The sequence below is a fragment of the Bacillus rossius genome, chromosome 5 (genome assembly GCF_032445375.1).
Source record: "Bacillus rossius redtenbacheri isolate Brsri chromosome 5, Brsri_v3, whole genome shotgun sequence".
NCBI classification, from domain to species: Eukaryota; Metazoa; Arthropoda; class Insecta; order Phasmatodea; family Bacillidae; genus Bacillus; species Bacillus rossius.
The window spans coordinates 58,611,691-58,627,830 of NC_086333.1; the positions used below are offsets into that span (position 1 = coordinate 58,611,691).

General features: G+C 37.7%; 1 protein-coding gene across 1 annotated transcript in view; it reads right to left on the bottom strand.

Moving 5' to 3' along the window:
• LOC134532274 (adenylate cyclase type 6) overlaps positions 1-16,140 on the bottom strand; it is a 183,370-nt gene that overhangs the window by 145,791 nt on the left and 21,439 nt on the right. The window contains exons 3-4 of the mRNA XM_063368693.1: positions 15,383-15,604; positions 11,808-12,053 (exon numbers count right to left, since the gene is read on the bottom strand). Coding sequence (XP_063224763.1) covers positions 11,808-12,053; positions 15,383-15,604 — 468 coding nt within the window. The remainder of the gene's footprint in view (positions 1-11,807; positions 12,054-15,382; positions 15,605-16,140) is intronic.

Sequence of the window (16,140 nt, forward strand, 5' to 3'; positions counted from 1 at the left end):
TGACGCGTGAGACGTCTCAACTAGGCTGTCCGTAATTCGGCACTTTCTTGGTTTAGTGTTTCCCATTGGCTCAGAGTTCCCCCGGGATAAAATGTGGGCCAATCGCAGAAGCGGTACGAAGGTACGGTTGTTTTGATGCTAGCCTGTCGCGAAATGAATCCGCGAATTTTGCATGTCTCTAGCGGTTACCAATTCAACTTTAGCGATAGTTTTTACCTTCAAATACTGGCCGTATGTCCGATGTGATTTTCAAAACTTTCATCCCCCTATTTAACCCCTCTTAGGGAATGAATTTAAAAAAAATCCTTTTTTTGGTGCTCACCGACGTCACATGAGGAACTCCTACGCAAAATTCCATGCTTCTATAACAACTGGTTTAAGCTGTGCGTTGTCTGTAAGTAATTGTTAGGATTTTAAGTAAATTATATATTTTAATTAATATTAATTGTATGTAAAAATATAAACATTTTAAACCTTACTGAATTATTAAGTTTCATAAAAGAACTCAGTGTTAAAAATTGTTATAGTAATAATTTTATTGTATTTTTCCGGGTCTGCTTATGAGTACTTAACAGTAGTTAGCGTTTATAAAAAAAATTAAAATGTTTTTCTAACTTTTTATGACAGTTTTATTTACAAACCAATATATATATATATAATTTCAAATTAACTTACATGCTAACGATTGAGAACAAGTTATAAATGTTCTTTAACTACAGCTCCATGCTCCATGTTTTATTTGTTTTCCACTTGAGAAAAGGAAGGGGGCAGCCCTCCCCCCCCCCTCACACCCCGCCAGAATACGCCTTTTCCGTCAAGGAAAAAGGTTTTTGGAAGCGCTCAAATATAATATATGTAGGGATGAAGATCGGAGCCGATGATTTATCACAAAAATATTTTTGCATAAGTTAGTTCAGACAACGCTGTAACTTCGTAGGAGTAATTATAGACGGGGAAAAAATAAAATTATAAACAAGTTGTGTGTTCGATCACCACGACTTAAACTTCAGCGGATGATTAGTTATAAAAAAAATTATAGAAACTTTATTTTTAAAAAAGGAAATTTAATTTTATAAAAAATGCAATTTATTGCTAATGAAACAATTGAATAACATTAATATTTTAAAATTTTTGTAAAAACATTCACTTATTAACTTTTGATATTACATTCTACAATGAGTTGCGCGCTGGTTCACTTTTATCTGACGATGAGAGATGCAGAAGCAACCGATACCCCTAATTAACTCAACCACACAGAATTCGCCCAATCATGTGGTGAATGTAGCTGCCGGAACGGAAATTGTTGACACGTGTCGAATGTATTGCGGTTAACCTGCTTTAATTAAACAAATGATAAACGTTGGGCAGAGGTGCGACGTGAAATTGAGTGAAATCCACAAGCCTCACATTCCCGCAAATGTAGACCATCCGGCAGTAATGCATCTGTGAAATTCGTATGCGAAGATTTTCTAAAAATAAATAGTAATGGATATGATTAGGTACACGTTTACGGGTTAACATTACACATTACACCTGTTTATACCTAGAGGATGCTGAAAAAACCAATGAATTTATAACGTATAAAAATAAACTATTTATCTTGTAGCTGACGTAAAGTTGAAAAAAAAATTATTTTAGTAAAATAAATCACAAAAATTGTTACATAGTATAAAGTAAGGTTACCTAAGCTCAGCCATTGAGTATTTTTGGATGTTAAATCTCATCGTAAACGGGTTGGACTAAGATTTATGAACAAAGTGCTTTAACACAACTTCATGTATGCAGAGTTTATTTTTTTCAATATAAATTGTCACTTTATTTATGTACAAAAATTCTCTGGCGGGATAAATTAAATAGCCAGAAAAAGAGTATTAAAATTCTGTAAAAACCTAAGGTAAACCTCGTGGTATAAAAAAAAACCATGGATTACGTCGTTGTCATTCAAGCTAAAGCATATATACCTTATAGCAAAAAGTAAAAATTTCTTAATGTTGAAGTATGTACTTTAAGTTACTGTCTAGATTTAGTTAAGTCAAAATTACACATTGAGATATGTTTCCAAAGTTTTACATTCCTGCTTCGTTTTATTATTAAAAAATAATTAAAATTAAAGAAATTAAAAAAATACGCTAAGGGTTGTTTTAGTATGGGTCCTAGCGAAACATGATTTCATATTTATGGCTATAAAAGTAATAATAAAGTTTTGTAATAGTTTATAAATATTTTCATCAATAAAAATCCCCGTAAAAATTGGTTGACCATGGTCAAATAATTTGTAGCCTCAACAAAACCATTTATTTACCAATTGTAAGGAAGAAACCACTGGCGTGAACATACATTGTTGCAGTCTAATGAGCGTTCAATTTTTTTTGCGAAAATAACATGGCACAACCTATAAACATTAATTAACTAAACAGTCATTAATTAAAAGAAGGCCTCGCCTTCAGTGGACTTTATGCAGATTTTTTAAGCGAAAAAAATTCCATTAGGACACAGCTGGAAGGTAACCGCAACAGATTTTGTCTTGAAATATATATATATATATATATATATATATATATATATAAATTTGGGAAAGGAATAGTATAACACAAATTGCTTCAGAGGCATGTCTAACCAGTGGAATATTGCAATATTGATAAATCAAATTAAATATTGCATTACCTCGTTTTGACAAACGTTATCAAGAGTGAAGCACTACACATTTATTTGTATGATAGCCATAAATATCACAGCAGAACCGTTATTATGATTTTCAAATTACCTGCTTTTAAACCTTAAGCCATTACTGAAACAATTATTTTACAATTAATATGCGGGTAATATTTTAACCTTGAGGTTTTTTAAATCACATATTTCAATAAAACCTTCTTAGTAAACAAATAATATAACAAATTTTACACGTTTTATAAGATTCATAAGAAACAATATGTCAAAAATGTGACTGACAGTACTTAATCACGTTATTGTATTGTCATCCCACCTCTGCTTATATAATCTAATTAGTTAAGTAATGTTTAGAAATACTGAATTTCTTTTATAATTTTATTTTATATGACAGTTTCACTTTAACTAAAAGATACGTCTTTTATTTTGAGAGAGTACTGTCAAGTATTCTGTCTTAAATGCAAAGAAAAATCCCTTGAAACTTTTCATTTGTCAATGCCTTTGATCGTTAGGGGAAGTAGGCTATGCAAGCCATCGCTTGCCACTATTGCTAAATTTATTTCGAGACACATGTGTATTTATATTTCAGAATAATATACGAATAGTTTACAGTACAGGTACACATTGGTGAGTAAATTAGATAAAGTAAATATTAAAAAAAAATTATGTTTGTCACCGAGGGTTGATAGTGTAAATGTACTGATGAGCGGTTAAATTATTTAGCGCAGTTAACATAAACAAGAATGGTACTAAGCTTTTTTCAGTGTCAATAACTTTAGGTGAACCAGAGCACTCTATAGAGACTCAAGAACTGTACAGCCACACGCAAAATAGACGTATGGAGTATGGAGATTTTGTTCAATATAATTACTAAACAATGTATTATGTGAATGTAGCTGTTAATTGATAAGTAAATACAAGTAACGTAATGCCAACCAGCCAACGGTAAAAGATTGAACACTGTTGTACTTAACATTATATCATGTAATTTGCAGTCCTACACTATTAAACACCAGGCTTCGCTAGCCTTCTCGAAAGTGCATCTCTGTGAAATAAATAAATAAATAAATTAAGACAACTTTCTGTTGACATCGGGATCGCTAGATACATTGAGGTGTTATGTAAATGAAGCTTTGACGGAATTAATTGATGAAGGAAAAGGCCAAACTTCGAGAAAAACCCACTGACCTACGGCAACGTCCGCTACGTTTCCGTTTATCTGCGAGAAATGCCGCGCTTGGTTCGCCGGTAATTGAACCTGGGCCGTATTGTTGGGAGACGATTGATATTAATGACAGCTAAACCACCGGGGCCCAATATTATTTCACCAGGAAACTTAACTGATTATTATACTTAAAAACGAAGAGTACACGTTGCAACTTTTTTTCATTATTGGCTTTTATTTTTTAGATACTTTTTTTTATAATTTGACTGTGCCGGTTAGAATGCATTTGATTTTCTGTTGATAGCATCTCATTCACCTGAAGTAGCGATTGTACCATGCGTTTAGGAAAATATCGTGTGTCAACTATTTTATTTTATTTTTTGCATCAACTATCCATGCTGCTCGATCTACGACATGCGATCATGATGTGACATTTACACGGAATGGTTCAAGCACTGTAAGTGCTGTCTACACTCCAGCAGCCTTTGGACCGATGTCAGTTCAACCGACCTGAAACGAGGAGGAAAAAAGTTAAAGGGGGTGAAGTCTCTCCATCTTGCCATTTCAAATATTTTTATACCGCTTGCAATAAAGCTCCCGTGCTAAATATTTTTGTTTGACATGGCATAGGACTTGGCGTGGCTTCTTGTTGAGGTCAACATTTATCAACATTTGTTACCCACGTGAAATAACAAAGTTTTTTCCTGTCGGCGGTTACAGACATGAGCCTGTAAATAAATACGTGGTCGCAACAAGGTATGTAAGGTCTGTGAGGTATGATTTATGCTTTGACATGTCAGAAATCGGGATAAATAGTTAAAAATTAGATTTATGGCGAAAACTTTGAAAAATAAAAGAGGTCGGGCCTTATCTCACATTAGTTGGTCAGAGAAAGTTAAGGCCAGATCAATGATCGCTCCAATGTGAAAGAATGAACGGCCTCTAACAGATTTATTATGCAGCTGTTCCATATTAAAGCAGTTTTAACTCGTATTTCACCGACTTGAGACAATTTTCCCAAGTTATTGCGTTCAAATCCCGCATATGTACGTTTTCACGACTAAGCATTTTTGGTGTGAGTTAACCTTGTGATTTTTGCTTAAGAAATCAGTAACATTTTTTAATTGCAGAGCCCTATCTACAAAATTGAGCGTGTAAATTTAAATGCAAGACTTCTTGTTTTTATTATTACGACAAATCGAAACATTTTTTTCGAGTGTCCACTTTTTGGAGAACCTGTTGTAGTCATAAACTACTAATGGTTATGTATGTGAGTAGTTTCGCAGTTATTAATATACTCATGGTGAGGTTTATGTAATTAATTTTTTATTGTGTTCACGCGTCGTTCAGGTCTTGGGCACTGACCTTGCCTTGATCGAATGATCGCCGACGCCCGGCCCCGAGAAAAAGGTTTTTTTTTTCTTCAACAAAATATTTCTTTGTTTATGGCAAAATAAGTATATTATGTTGATTCGGCATTATTGAAGATTTTTTTTTGACCCAACAAAATGATTTTGCCAACTCAACTGTATATTTTGTTACGAGTAACAAATAGATTTTGTTACTCACCAAATTTGGTCAGGCCAACAAAATAATTTGTTACAGCAAGTAAATATTGGTTTCACCATATACAAACAAATACTAGTTTGATTCAAACAAGCCTTCCTTTTACTGCGCGGTCTTTGCCAGTCCCTGCCTTGCTTGACCGTCTAGTGGGAAAACGCGCCAGGGTAGCTCATGCTCAACTTCCGAGCTGTGCCGTAGGTTATTCTGTCTCGACGAATAATTGCACGCAATCTTATGACAATTCGTAACTGCATAGACAACTGTTCGGCTGAGCTAGGTTAGAACTGGACAAACACATGAGAGAGAGAGAGAGAGAGAGAGAGAGAGAGAGAGAGAGAGAGAGAGAGAGAGAGAGAGTGAAGGAATTCGCGTGATTGAATGTAAATGGGACCTGGCTGACAAATCGTGATTTTAAACGCTAACGAACTACCTGCGGTTCCCCTTGCATCATCAGATTTACGGCCTTTTTTTTTTGCACGCCCATTTTAGTTGGTTCATTGTCTGGCGGCTTCATTAAAATAAAGTAAGGAAAAAAAAAGATGGGCGCGCTAACCTTTCACTTTATTACAGCCTATTGTGTTTCTCGTCTTGATCGCCAACCAACGCAGCTCCGAACACGAAGGTGAATGCCGACGTATTCCAAGCTTGTTTCGATGCGTGGTCGTAGCGCTAAATTGCGTAGACGTGACAATGCATTTGTTTGAACCGTTGCCTATTTACATTGTTGAATACCCGATTCGCTCTCTCTCGTGTTGTGTTCGCACACGTGACAAATGCGTTTTCATCGGAACGGCAGACAAAAATTAAACGATTACAAATAAAACGTGTGTGAAAATTACATACACACACATATACGACAGCCATCAATGTTTCATATAGTTTAGCTGCAGTTTGTGTGTTTTCAGTGTATGAGTGCGCATGCATTACCGAATTGAATTGAATCAAATACAAAGAGCGACATTTCAGTTCGTGTGTGATATAAACACTAGGTGGCGGGCGTGTCGTTTCAACAAATGTGTTTACTTCACATAGTTTAGTGGTAGTTCGTGTATTTTCGTTATATGAGTGCGCACGCATGACCGAATTGAATTGAATTAAATATAAAATATAGATGGAGAGATAGCGATAGAGCTGGAGAGACGTAAAGAGAAGTATAGAGAATGAGATAGAGGGATGGATATAGAGATATATTAAGTATAGAGATACACATGGAGATATAGGTATATAGAGGATAGAGATAGTGAAAGATATAGATATATATAGAGGGATAGTGGGAGATATAGAGATGGAGGTAGGATATAATATATAATATATATTCATATAGATATAAGTATACAGATGTAGATATACAGAGAGAATGAGAGATATATAAATATATAGAGAGACGTAGATAGGATAGAGAATTAGAGAGCAATAAAGAGATGATTTGTGTATGTGTACATACTACAAACAAATTTAAAAAAAATGATTGAGGAATTGCAACGCATGCCGGGCATTAATTAGTTTTTCATAAAAACACTCTACCATTTTAACCATGACTTAAGCTTACGAAATTATTTTACCACGTTAGTACCAACACAAAGTTTAAACAATTATCACATCTCAAACTGGAAAACATTTACGAATATTTGCGATTATTATTAGATCTTATTTTTGTTTTGATTTTCTTCGAACATCACCCAAAAGTAGATATTCAGCTCAAAAGATTTATATTCATGATCGTTCCAATAAAAATTAATTATATAAACCTCACCATAAATATATTAATAACTGCAAAACTACTCACATACATAGAAGAGGATCTCCAAATAGTGGACACTCGAAAAAAAAATGTTTCGATTTGTCGTAATAATAAACTCAAGAGGTCTTGCATTTAACTTCTCAAGCTCAATTTTGTAGATAGGGCTCTGCAATTAAAAAATGTAACTGATTTCTTAAGCAAAATATCACAAGGTTAACTCACACCTAAATGTTTAGTCGTGAAAACGTACGTGTGCGGGATGTGAACGCAATAACTTGGGAAAATGTTCTCAAGTCGGTGAAATATGAGTTTAAATTGCTTTAATATGGAACAGCTGCATAATAAATCCGTTAGAGGCCGTTTAACAAAGTTTTGCAGTTCAATGTAATGGTTCGCGGTAGTTTTTACAGTTTCATCTTCAAAGGTGAAGTCGGATGACTTGCACGAGCGAAATTTGAACGTATATAGTTAAGCCAAGTTGAACGTTAGGAAATCTCTATAGTGATCAGATTCTATGATCTTTAGGAAGCAGTGCCGTACGAGCACTGATGTTTCCGAGGACGTGAACTCGAATGACGTCAGTCTTGGACGGGCGGAGGGGGCATCGAGAGTCATCTGTGACGTGTCTCGTGGAGGTAAGAAGTCAGGGAGAGGGTGTGCGCGATCTTCGCCATGTTAATTGTTGAAGTCAAAATGAGAAACGCTCCTACACGTTTGTCCCACCTGGATACCAACACACCATTTTTTTGTGGGTAACATCTCAGCTCTTGGTATACGGCATTCGATAGGAGTACCTAATTAATTACGTGGAACGGAAATCGCACGGAACGGAAATGTGTAACCACGTTGCTTCCATCTGTGATTGATGGCGCGAACAAAAGTTAGCAAATACAAACGGAAACAATAATAATAGTTTTAACGTTTTAATGAATTAAAACCAGATTGGCAGCATTTTAATTAAATTTATTGTCGAAAATCAGGAAATTAGGTCAAAAGCCGAGATTTAGTATTTTGTCAAGCCTTCTTCGCTTTTATCGGAGCCGTTTTATTAGATGGTTTTATCATTTTTGTCTACTAATCAAACTATTCAATAGTTGCTCCGGCAGCGAATTCTAGTGGCGGGTGCCGAAACTAGGTGTGATTCGCGTCAAGAAATTTGGTTGAAAACACAATTTTCGTATAATTATCAGCTCAGCATAAAGAATTAGACATACTATTTCGTGTCAAAGTCTCGTATTATAAGTGTATTTGCAACATCATATCACATGAACTTTTTTTTTCGTTATCGAGGTTAGATGTTACACATTACTGGCGAGTACTGAAATACTAGCTCACATTTTTTTTTGTTATAATAAATTATAACCCTAATATCTGAATAATGTGTAGTTAACATCTTTGCTCAACAATACTTACTTCACGATGACATTTCTTTACGATACTTCCTAGCGTTAAATAAACGTCTTGTATAATTCCTTAAACAGCTACGGCTTATTTTGCTATTCAATTGCCTACAATGTGACTTCAACTTTAATAAATATACCCACTCGATGGACTAATACCACTGACATGACGTTTATGTAGTATGTACTACAGTGCGATGGATGGTAAGAGCCAGCAGTACCTTCAACACCCACGAATAAAAAAAACTACATTGATTAGAACAGCCGAGAAATTTTCTTGGTCATGAGGCGTGGTAAAGGACGTCTGAGAGTAGATATGACATTTTATATCTGTGTACTAAGTAGAAGATCAAGTGATCTTTGGCCCAATTAATCTTGGGGGTCACGTGGTTGTTCGTCTTCCTCTGAAATGTGTGAACAACTAACATTGGTAACGAGCAAATTCATGCGTTCTCATGTTTTTCATGTTGCAAATAAACTTATATACAAAACTCAAACACATAATTTAACACAGAAATCCTTAAAATAATGCCGTGTGTGATAAATATATACGCAAATTGTGTTTTAAACTAAATTTCTTGACGCGAATCACATGAAGTTTCCGCACCCGTCGCTAGAATTCGTTGCCGGAGCAGCTACGTTGACTATTGAATCATTTGATTAGCAGACTGAAATTTTAAACTTTATAATGATAAAAGCTTAAAAGACTTGATAAAAATACTAAACACCAGTTTCCGACAAGGAATTTTATTAAAATACCACCCACTGTAACATTCATCCTACTAATATTATAAACGCTAAAGTTTGTAAGTATGGATGGATGGATGTTTGTTACTCTTTCACGTAAAAACTACTGAATGGATTTGAATGAAATTTGGCCTACAGCTAGCTTATAACCTGGATTAACACATATACCCAATATTAATATGAAATTCCATCCCTAAGGGAGTGAAAAGGTGATAATTTCATTTTAAAACAGAAAAAATCATAGGTCATAGATATACAAATAGTGAGTGAGTGTCATTTCTCTATGTCTGCCACACGATCATACACATAGTAAGGTCGGGCAAATTAATATTTTTCTCCTTGGTGAGACCAGTCCGCTTAGTGGAGCTCGCAGCGGCTAGCAAAATAAAGGCGCTAATAACAGTTTTGTTCTTAACTTCGTCAATAGATAGAGTTGCCTTGAATTTTAAACGCACCATCGTTTGATGCGTTTTTCATGTCTTTAATTTTCGTTTGTTTGTGCCGTATGCGTTCCTATACCATTCATCCGATTGCGATGAAATTTTGGTGATTTGTTATGCGCATTCCCCATGAAGGTTACTGAGACGGTATAACTATTTTTCAATAGTTGGAGCACGAATCATGTCAAAAAATGTGTTTATTTCATTTTATATAGCGGCACTTCGTCTGTTTTTGTTGTTTAAGTGCGCACGCATGACACAATTTATTTAAATATAAAAGAGATACAGAGATAGAGTGATAAATATATATAGAATGAGATAGAGACGGAGAGATAAGTTGAGATAGAGCGAGGTATAGAGAATGAAATGGGTTAGATAAAGAGATATACATATGTATAGAGCTATATAGAGACATATATAGAAGATATAGAGAGTGGGAAGTATATATGTAGATATAAAGAGATAAATAGAGATAGAGAGATACATAGATATATATAGATGTAGATAGAGATAAATATATATAGAGAGATGGATAGATGATTTGTATGTGTGGAACTACTTCAAACATATTACAAAACAACACTAAATGAGGCATTGCAATGCATGCCGAGCATTAGCTAGATAATGGAATCTTTTCAATATTAGTAATCTCTTATTTTTCAGCTTTTTTCTATATTGCTTTATAAAGTTTAAATTACCTACAGACCAGGTAAATAACTATAAACTGGCAGAACAACGTCTGTCGGGATCTGAAAGTGATATAAATTAATTTTCACACTTGACATTCTAATTAAGAAGACAATTACTAACTACACCCTGTGTTCAGCCCGGGCAACGCCGGGTATTGCAGCTAGTTAAACTATAAAGTTTCCCCTTTGGCTTTGTGAATTTTGGTTCGCGCCATCGACCACAGATGGTTTTCGTTCCATTCGACGCCCGTTGCATTCACGAAATTATTCTCTCTAAATGCCGCATACCAAGAGCTAAGATGTTACACATGAAAAAAATGGGGTGTGTCATGGACACGGCCATGTGTTGTACGTGAATACGTGTACGTTAACAGGTAATATTTTCTATACAAAATATAAAATACGCTATTTTATTATTTTATGTATGTTAAGATATTGTTTTTTTTAACATCATATATATTCACTGCAACTATTTTACTTTAATGTTTTATGTATGCAAACGATAGATTTTGACGAGAGCTGACGATTGAAACTCAAACGAACGTCGTAGCTTCTCCGGGTCAAACGTTATACTAGATGTAAATCTCGAAACGCAACAAAACGACCTCAAAATGGCGGCGCTTCCCCCTCCACCGCGCGCGATGCGTCACAGTCCTCACTTAGCGTAAACGGATGCATTGATCCTTTAAGTCATCCAGCGGTGTAATTCAATTTTGGATGGAGATGATAGATATGTAGCTCAGAAAATCAAACTGTATCCCCCGATTTTGTTATCATTAGAGACCTGAAAAATTCGTGTGTTCATTTCGTGTTATGCTAAAATTCAAATAATTATACTTTAGTTCTGCTTCTGTCATTGGTTCACTGTTAATCTGGAGGAATGAGGGCCAATTAGAGAAACTCACTCATAGAAGTGTCGAATCACAGGCCACCCAGTCGAGACGACTCACAAGTCAGCAGCCAATGAACAGTTGGCATTTGCCCGAGTGTGTAGAGGAAATTGGAGTCTATCCTGGAGGCAGGGGCGCAACAACTAAATTTCCAAAGGGGGGGGGGAATATACCTTTTTATAAAGAATCATAGATCCCCCCTATTGAAGCGAGGTGTCCGGGGGTCCTCCCCCGGGAAAATTTGTATTTCAAGGTGGAAAATGGTGCTATTTAAGCAGTTTTATTATCTAAAAATTGATTACACAGCACTTACTTTTCCCCACTTCAAGGTTTCAGAAGGGGGTGAAATACCCTTGCCCCCCCCCCCCCCCTGTTGTTGCGCCCCTGCCTGGAGGTCACTGAATCCGCGAATTTTTCCGGTCTCTAGTTATCATTCGTTTTTTTTAATTGCCGCCTCGGACGCGGGAAGGAGCAAGAAAGGAGGGTACGGGGGCAGACTCACCTCGAGGTTCTTGAAGCGGTGCGAGCGGCAGAGGCGGTGCAGCAGGCGGCGCAGGTGCGACCACGTGGCCACGCCGCCGGGCCGCGACGTCATCAGCAGGATGGACTCGACGTCTCCCGCCCCCGGCTCTCCCGCCGCCCCCGGCTCGACGCAACCGCCCGCCACCAGCGCCCCGCCCGCGCCGTCTCCGTCCGCGTCGTCCTCCTCGTCCTCCTCCTTGATGCTGGCGCCGCGGGACACGCCCACCTGGGCCGGCGCGTCACGAACAACATCACACCCTCGGCTGCTTTCAACACTCTCCGCCGCGCATTGGCGTAGCTGCGTTCATAAAGTTGGGGGGGGGGGGGGACATATAATGATTTTGATGTCATGTAAACCCATTCCCCTCTTACTAAGACGGGGGGTCCAGGGGTCCTCCACCGGAAAATTATTGATTTTAAAAGTGCGAAATTTGCACTTTTTAAAGCAGTTTTTGTATCTAACCATTGGATACATCGATGTTAAAATCATTATTATTGTTTCCTTAAGATAAAATTTGATGAGTGAAGAAATTACAAATAAAGTTGGCCAGAATAATATTATAAAATTAAAAACATCACGGTCTAGAAAGTTAGGGGGGGGGGGGGACAGTCCCATCCACCCAAAAAGTTCAGGGGGACACGTACCCCCTGTTCCCCCCCCCCCACGGTTCCTACGCCCCTGTCTACCGGGCGTTTCATGCCTGTTAATAACCCTGAAAACCTTTTCCACTCTCCCTAAAAAAAAAAAAAAAAACGAATTACGGAAACATAACTACACATCCGCCCTAAACGTGTGCGCACGAGTGATTTTCGGAAAACAGACGCCGCTCGGATATCTGCTCACCGTGTGTGTGTGCCCGGGTGTCCATCCTGGCTGGGCCGCCAAAAAGGCTCGCAGACCTCGGGAGTTAACGAGTTTTTTTTTTTTTTTACAAAACCGCTCAAGATTTATCATGAGCCTCTGACTCTGATTACGAATGGCATTTAAGAACCATTGCACTTGTCAGTGCAAGTTTGGTTCAATTGTTACTTATCTAAGGTGTACCCTTTGTGCAGTGAAAAAAGGTTAGAAACGGGCGTGATTCATTGAAATTTTTAGGTATAAAACATTTTTTACTAAGTTTTTGCAAATTATATAGGGAAAAGAAGGGAGCATTTATCTCTAATCTTCCATCATTAAATTATTGAGTGGTCGCTCGAACTCCCGTAGTAGTGCGTAACCTACTCAAAGACTGCACGCCAGTTCTGTGCCTGGCGTGTAGAGGCGAAGAGTCGTGTGAAGCACAAGCCAGTGTCACCCTTAGCGACTCCGCTCTTTTAGAATTTTTGCGGCCAGCTAGGCGGCGTCCTTAACGAGACCCCCGAATCAGACGCTCGAATAATTCTCGTTTGTGCATCTACGGATTAATTTTTTAAACTGCTGTAAAGTATTTGTAGGTGAGTTAGGCATATGTTACACAATACAATCGAGTTTTTCGCACGTCTTGGTGGTCGTTATTAAAATAAAAATTTGAAATATATTATGTCAGAACAAATTGTCAAATCTTTAATATATTAAATTTTTGCAAAAATTATTTCTTCTCTCTCAATCTCTCTCCCGGAAGTTTGTCTATGTGATAATAACTAAAATGGAACATTGGTTACGTTAGGCAAAATTTTAAATACTCTGACATCGTAAAATATTACGATTCTCGTTTTTTTTTTTTATCCCGGCGACGAAGTTGCACGAGTGAGCGTCGAACTACTTCGGGTATGATGGGAATTCTTCGGGCGTCTGATTCCGTTTCAGTGAATCTTACTTACCTTTTCTCCTCAACAGCCAGTTTCATGCATTCCTCAAATAACCTTATATTATAATTTTACCCTTAGGTTTTGATACTTTTCAGATTAGTTTTTAAAAATTATGTAAAAATATTGTTACTCCTGTGTTTATTGAATTCTAATCTCCATGGAATCTTAAATAATTTATTTTGGTTATTTTTGGCACAAACACCTGAGAAAGTTCCCGCGCTTCTCGTTAATTCATCCTAATTTGTTTTTATTTATTATTTCGTAAAAATTTTAAAATAGATAAATTTATTTTAAATAATTTTTATTTTGTCTTGTTTCTCATCATACCATAACACGGCACGCACCACCCTCTAGCGCTTCACCGGTTCAGTTCCGAGTCATACATTGTAGTTGGGGACATGTGAAATTCGCGTTATTATTTGTCAGATCACTAGACTCTAAACGGTCATACATTTAATGACATGTGCCACTGGCTCTTTGGTATTTTTAATCTTCATGAAGGACAACGAGCCAATTACTAACTGGCAAAAAACTTGTGGCTCAATCTCGATAAAGGATGCCTGTTATCTGTTAACTTTGCCGTGGCCATTACTGTAAACGTGATCTGCGTGCATCACATAACTTGTGAGATTTCCAATGAATTCTTCGATCAAAAGTTTTGTAATATCCATCCTATCAGAGTACACTCATTTACTAATTTAAATGACGATGATATTTTTTTGTCGAAATCTAAGAGTTTGGGAGTCGCACATCATACAGCGTCGCATTATTTTCGGGTAAATAAGGTTTTAAATGTTTTCTGGTATTTTTTATAATAATTTACATCGTACTCAACTGCACCAACCCCCCTTGTGCCAGAACCGCGGAAATTTCGCCCTCCCCCTTACCACCCTTTTCACCCTCTCGCCGCCCTGCACATATTAATAATTTAGGAAGCCTATAGGTACTGTGTTTGTCTCTGGTGTCGTCGTTGGGGTGTCCAGAATGAGTATCTGTTTTGTCACATCGCTGGGTTTCGCCTTTGCGCCTCTGTGTTGTCGTGATGTCCACATTATCTGTTTAGTGTCAACGTCGAGTTCGTCTGTTTGTCACTGTTTTGTCCAGGCCTTTTGTGTTTAGGTATTTACTGGCCTTTCTCTACTGTCTCGTTGTTGTTACCTCACTCTGTCTGTACTGTAATATTTTCCCGATTAATCCTTCCACGGAATTTTCTGTTATGTCTGCTGAATTTGCTTGTTTTCTATGTGTGTTCTTATAAACAGCCAAGGCGTAAGTCCACAAAAAAAAATGGAGAGCGAGTCCTTCATTACTCACCAGAGGTGTGTAAACATCTAACCTCGGTAACGAGCAAATTCGTGTGTTCTCACGTTGCAAACACACTTGTAATACATTTCTGGACTCTGACGTTTAATTTTTCCGGTCCCAACACTAGAAAATCGCTGCCGCAGCAGCTACGTCAACCAATGGATAATTTGATTAACAGAAGGAAATTTTAAACTTTATATTGAAACTGTTCCGATGAATGCAAAAAAAAAAAAGACTTGAAAAAAATAAACTAACTAAAACCTCGGGTTTGGACCTAATTTTCGACAAGGTTTTTTTATTAAAATTTGTTAAAATTCATTAAACAGTTAATACTATAAAAAGAATTCCTTTGTCTTTGTGAACTTTGGCTGGCGCCATCCGCCACAGACGGCAGCACCGTGGCATTGGCGGAATGGACTCCCACCGAGGGCTAAGATGTTAGATGAAGATGGGACTGACCGCGAGCAGGCTGGACGAGTGCGCGGGGCGGCCGCGCGACGGCGGCGTGTTGAAGTGCTCGATGACCTCCCAGTTGGACTTGCGCGGCTGGTCCGGCCCCGCGGCGGCGCGCGACGGGCTCTCGGCCAGCGGCAGGTCCAGGCTGGTCTGGCGCTGCTGCCTCAGGCTGGCGCTGCGCCAGCCCGAGCGCACTCGCGCCAGCGGCGAGCCGCCCGCCAGCTCCTGAAGGCAGAGTTCACAGCCAGCGTTACCACTCGTGACTAGAGACCCGGAAAAATTAATCATACCTTAGTGCTGCTTCTGTCATTTGTTGTTCACCGTTAATCTGGAGGACTGTAGGGCCAATTAGAGACCCCTCACTCGTATAAGTGTGTCGAATCACAGGCCACCCGGTCGAGACGACTCACAAGTCAGCATCCAATGAACAGTTGGCATTTTCCCCCGAGTGTGTGGAGGATAATATTGGAGTCCATCCTGGAGGTCATTGAACACGCGAATTTTCCTGGGTCTCTACTTATGACCAACTAGCAACCTGTGTAAATGTTTATGACGGAATTATGCATGCATAAAATAAATAATAAATATATCATCGTTTAATAGTATTGTATATAAAACGTGAGTATTTTTACGGTAACGTGTTACCACCTTATCATTTCTATGATACACGAAGAAATTGAAATTAGCTTTTATGATCATAAAATGAAAATAACAGCATTCTGAATTTATATCAAGCAGCCTGGCAATAAAGAAAAGGTATT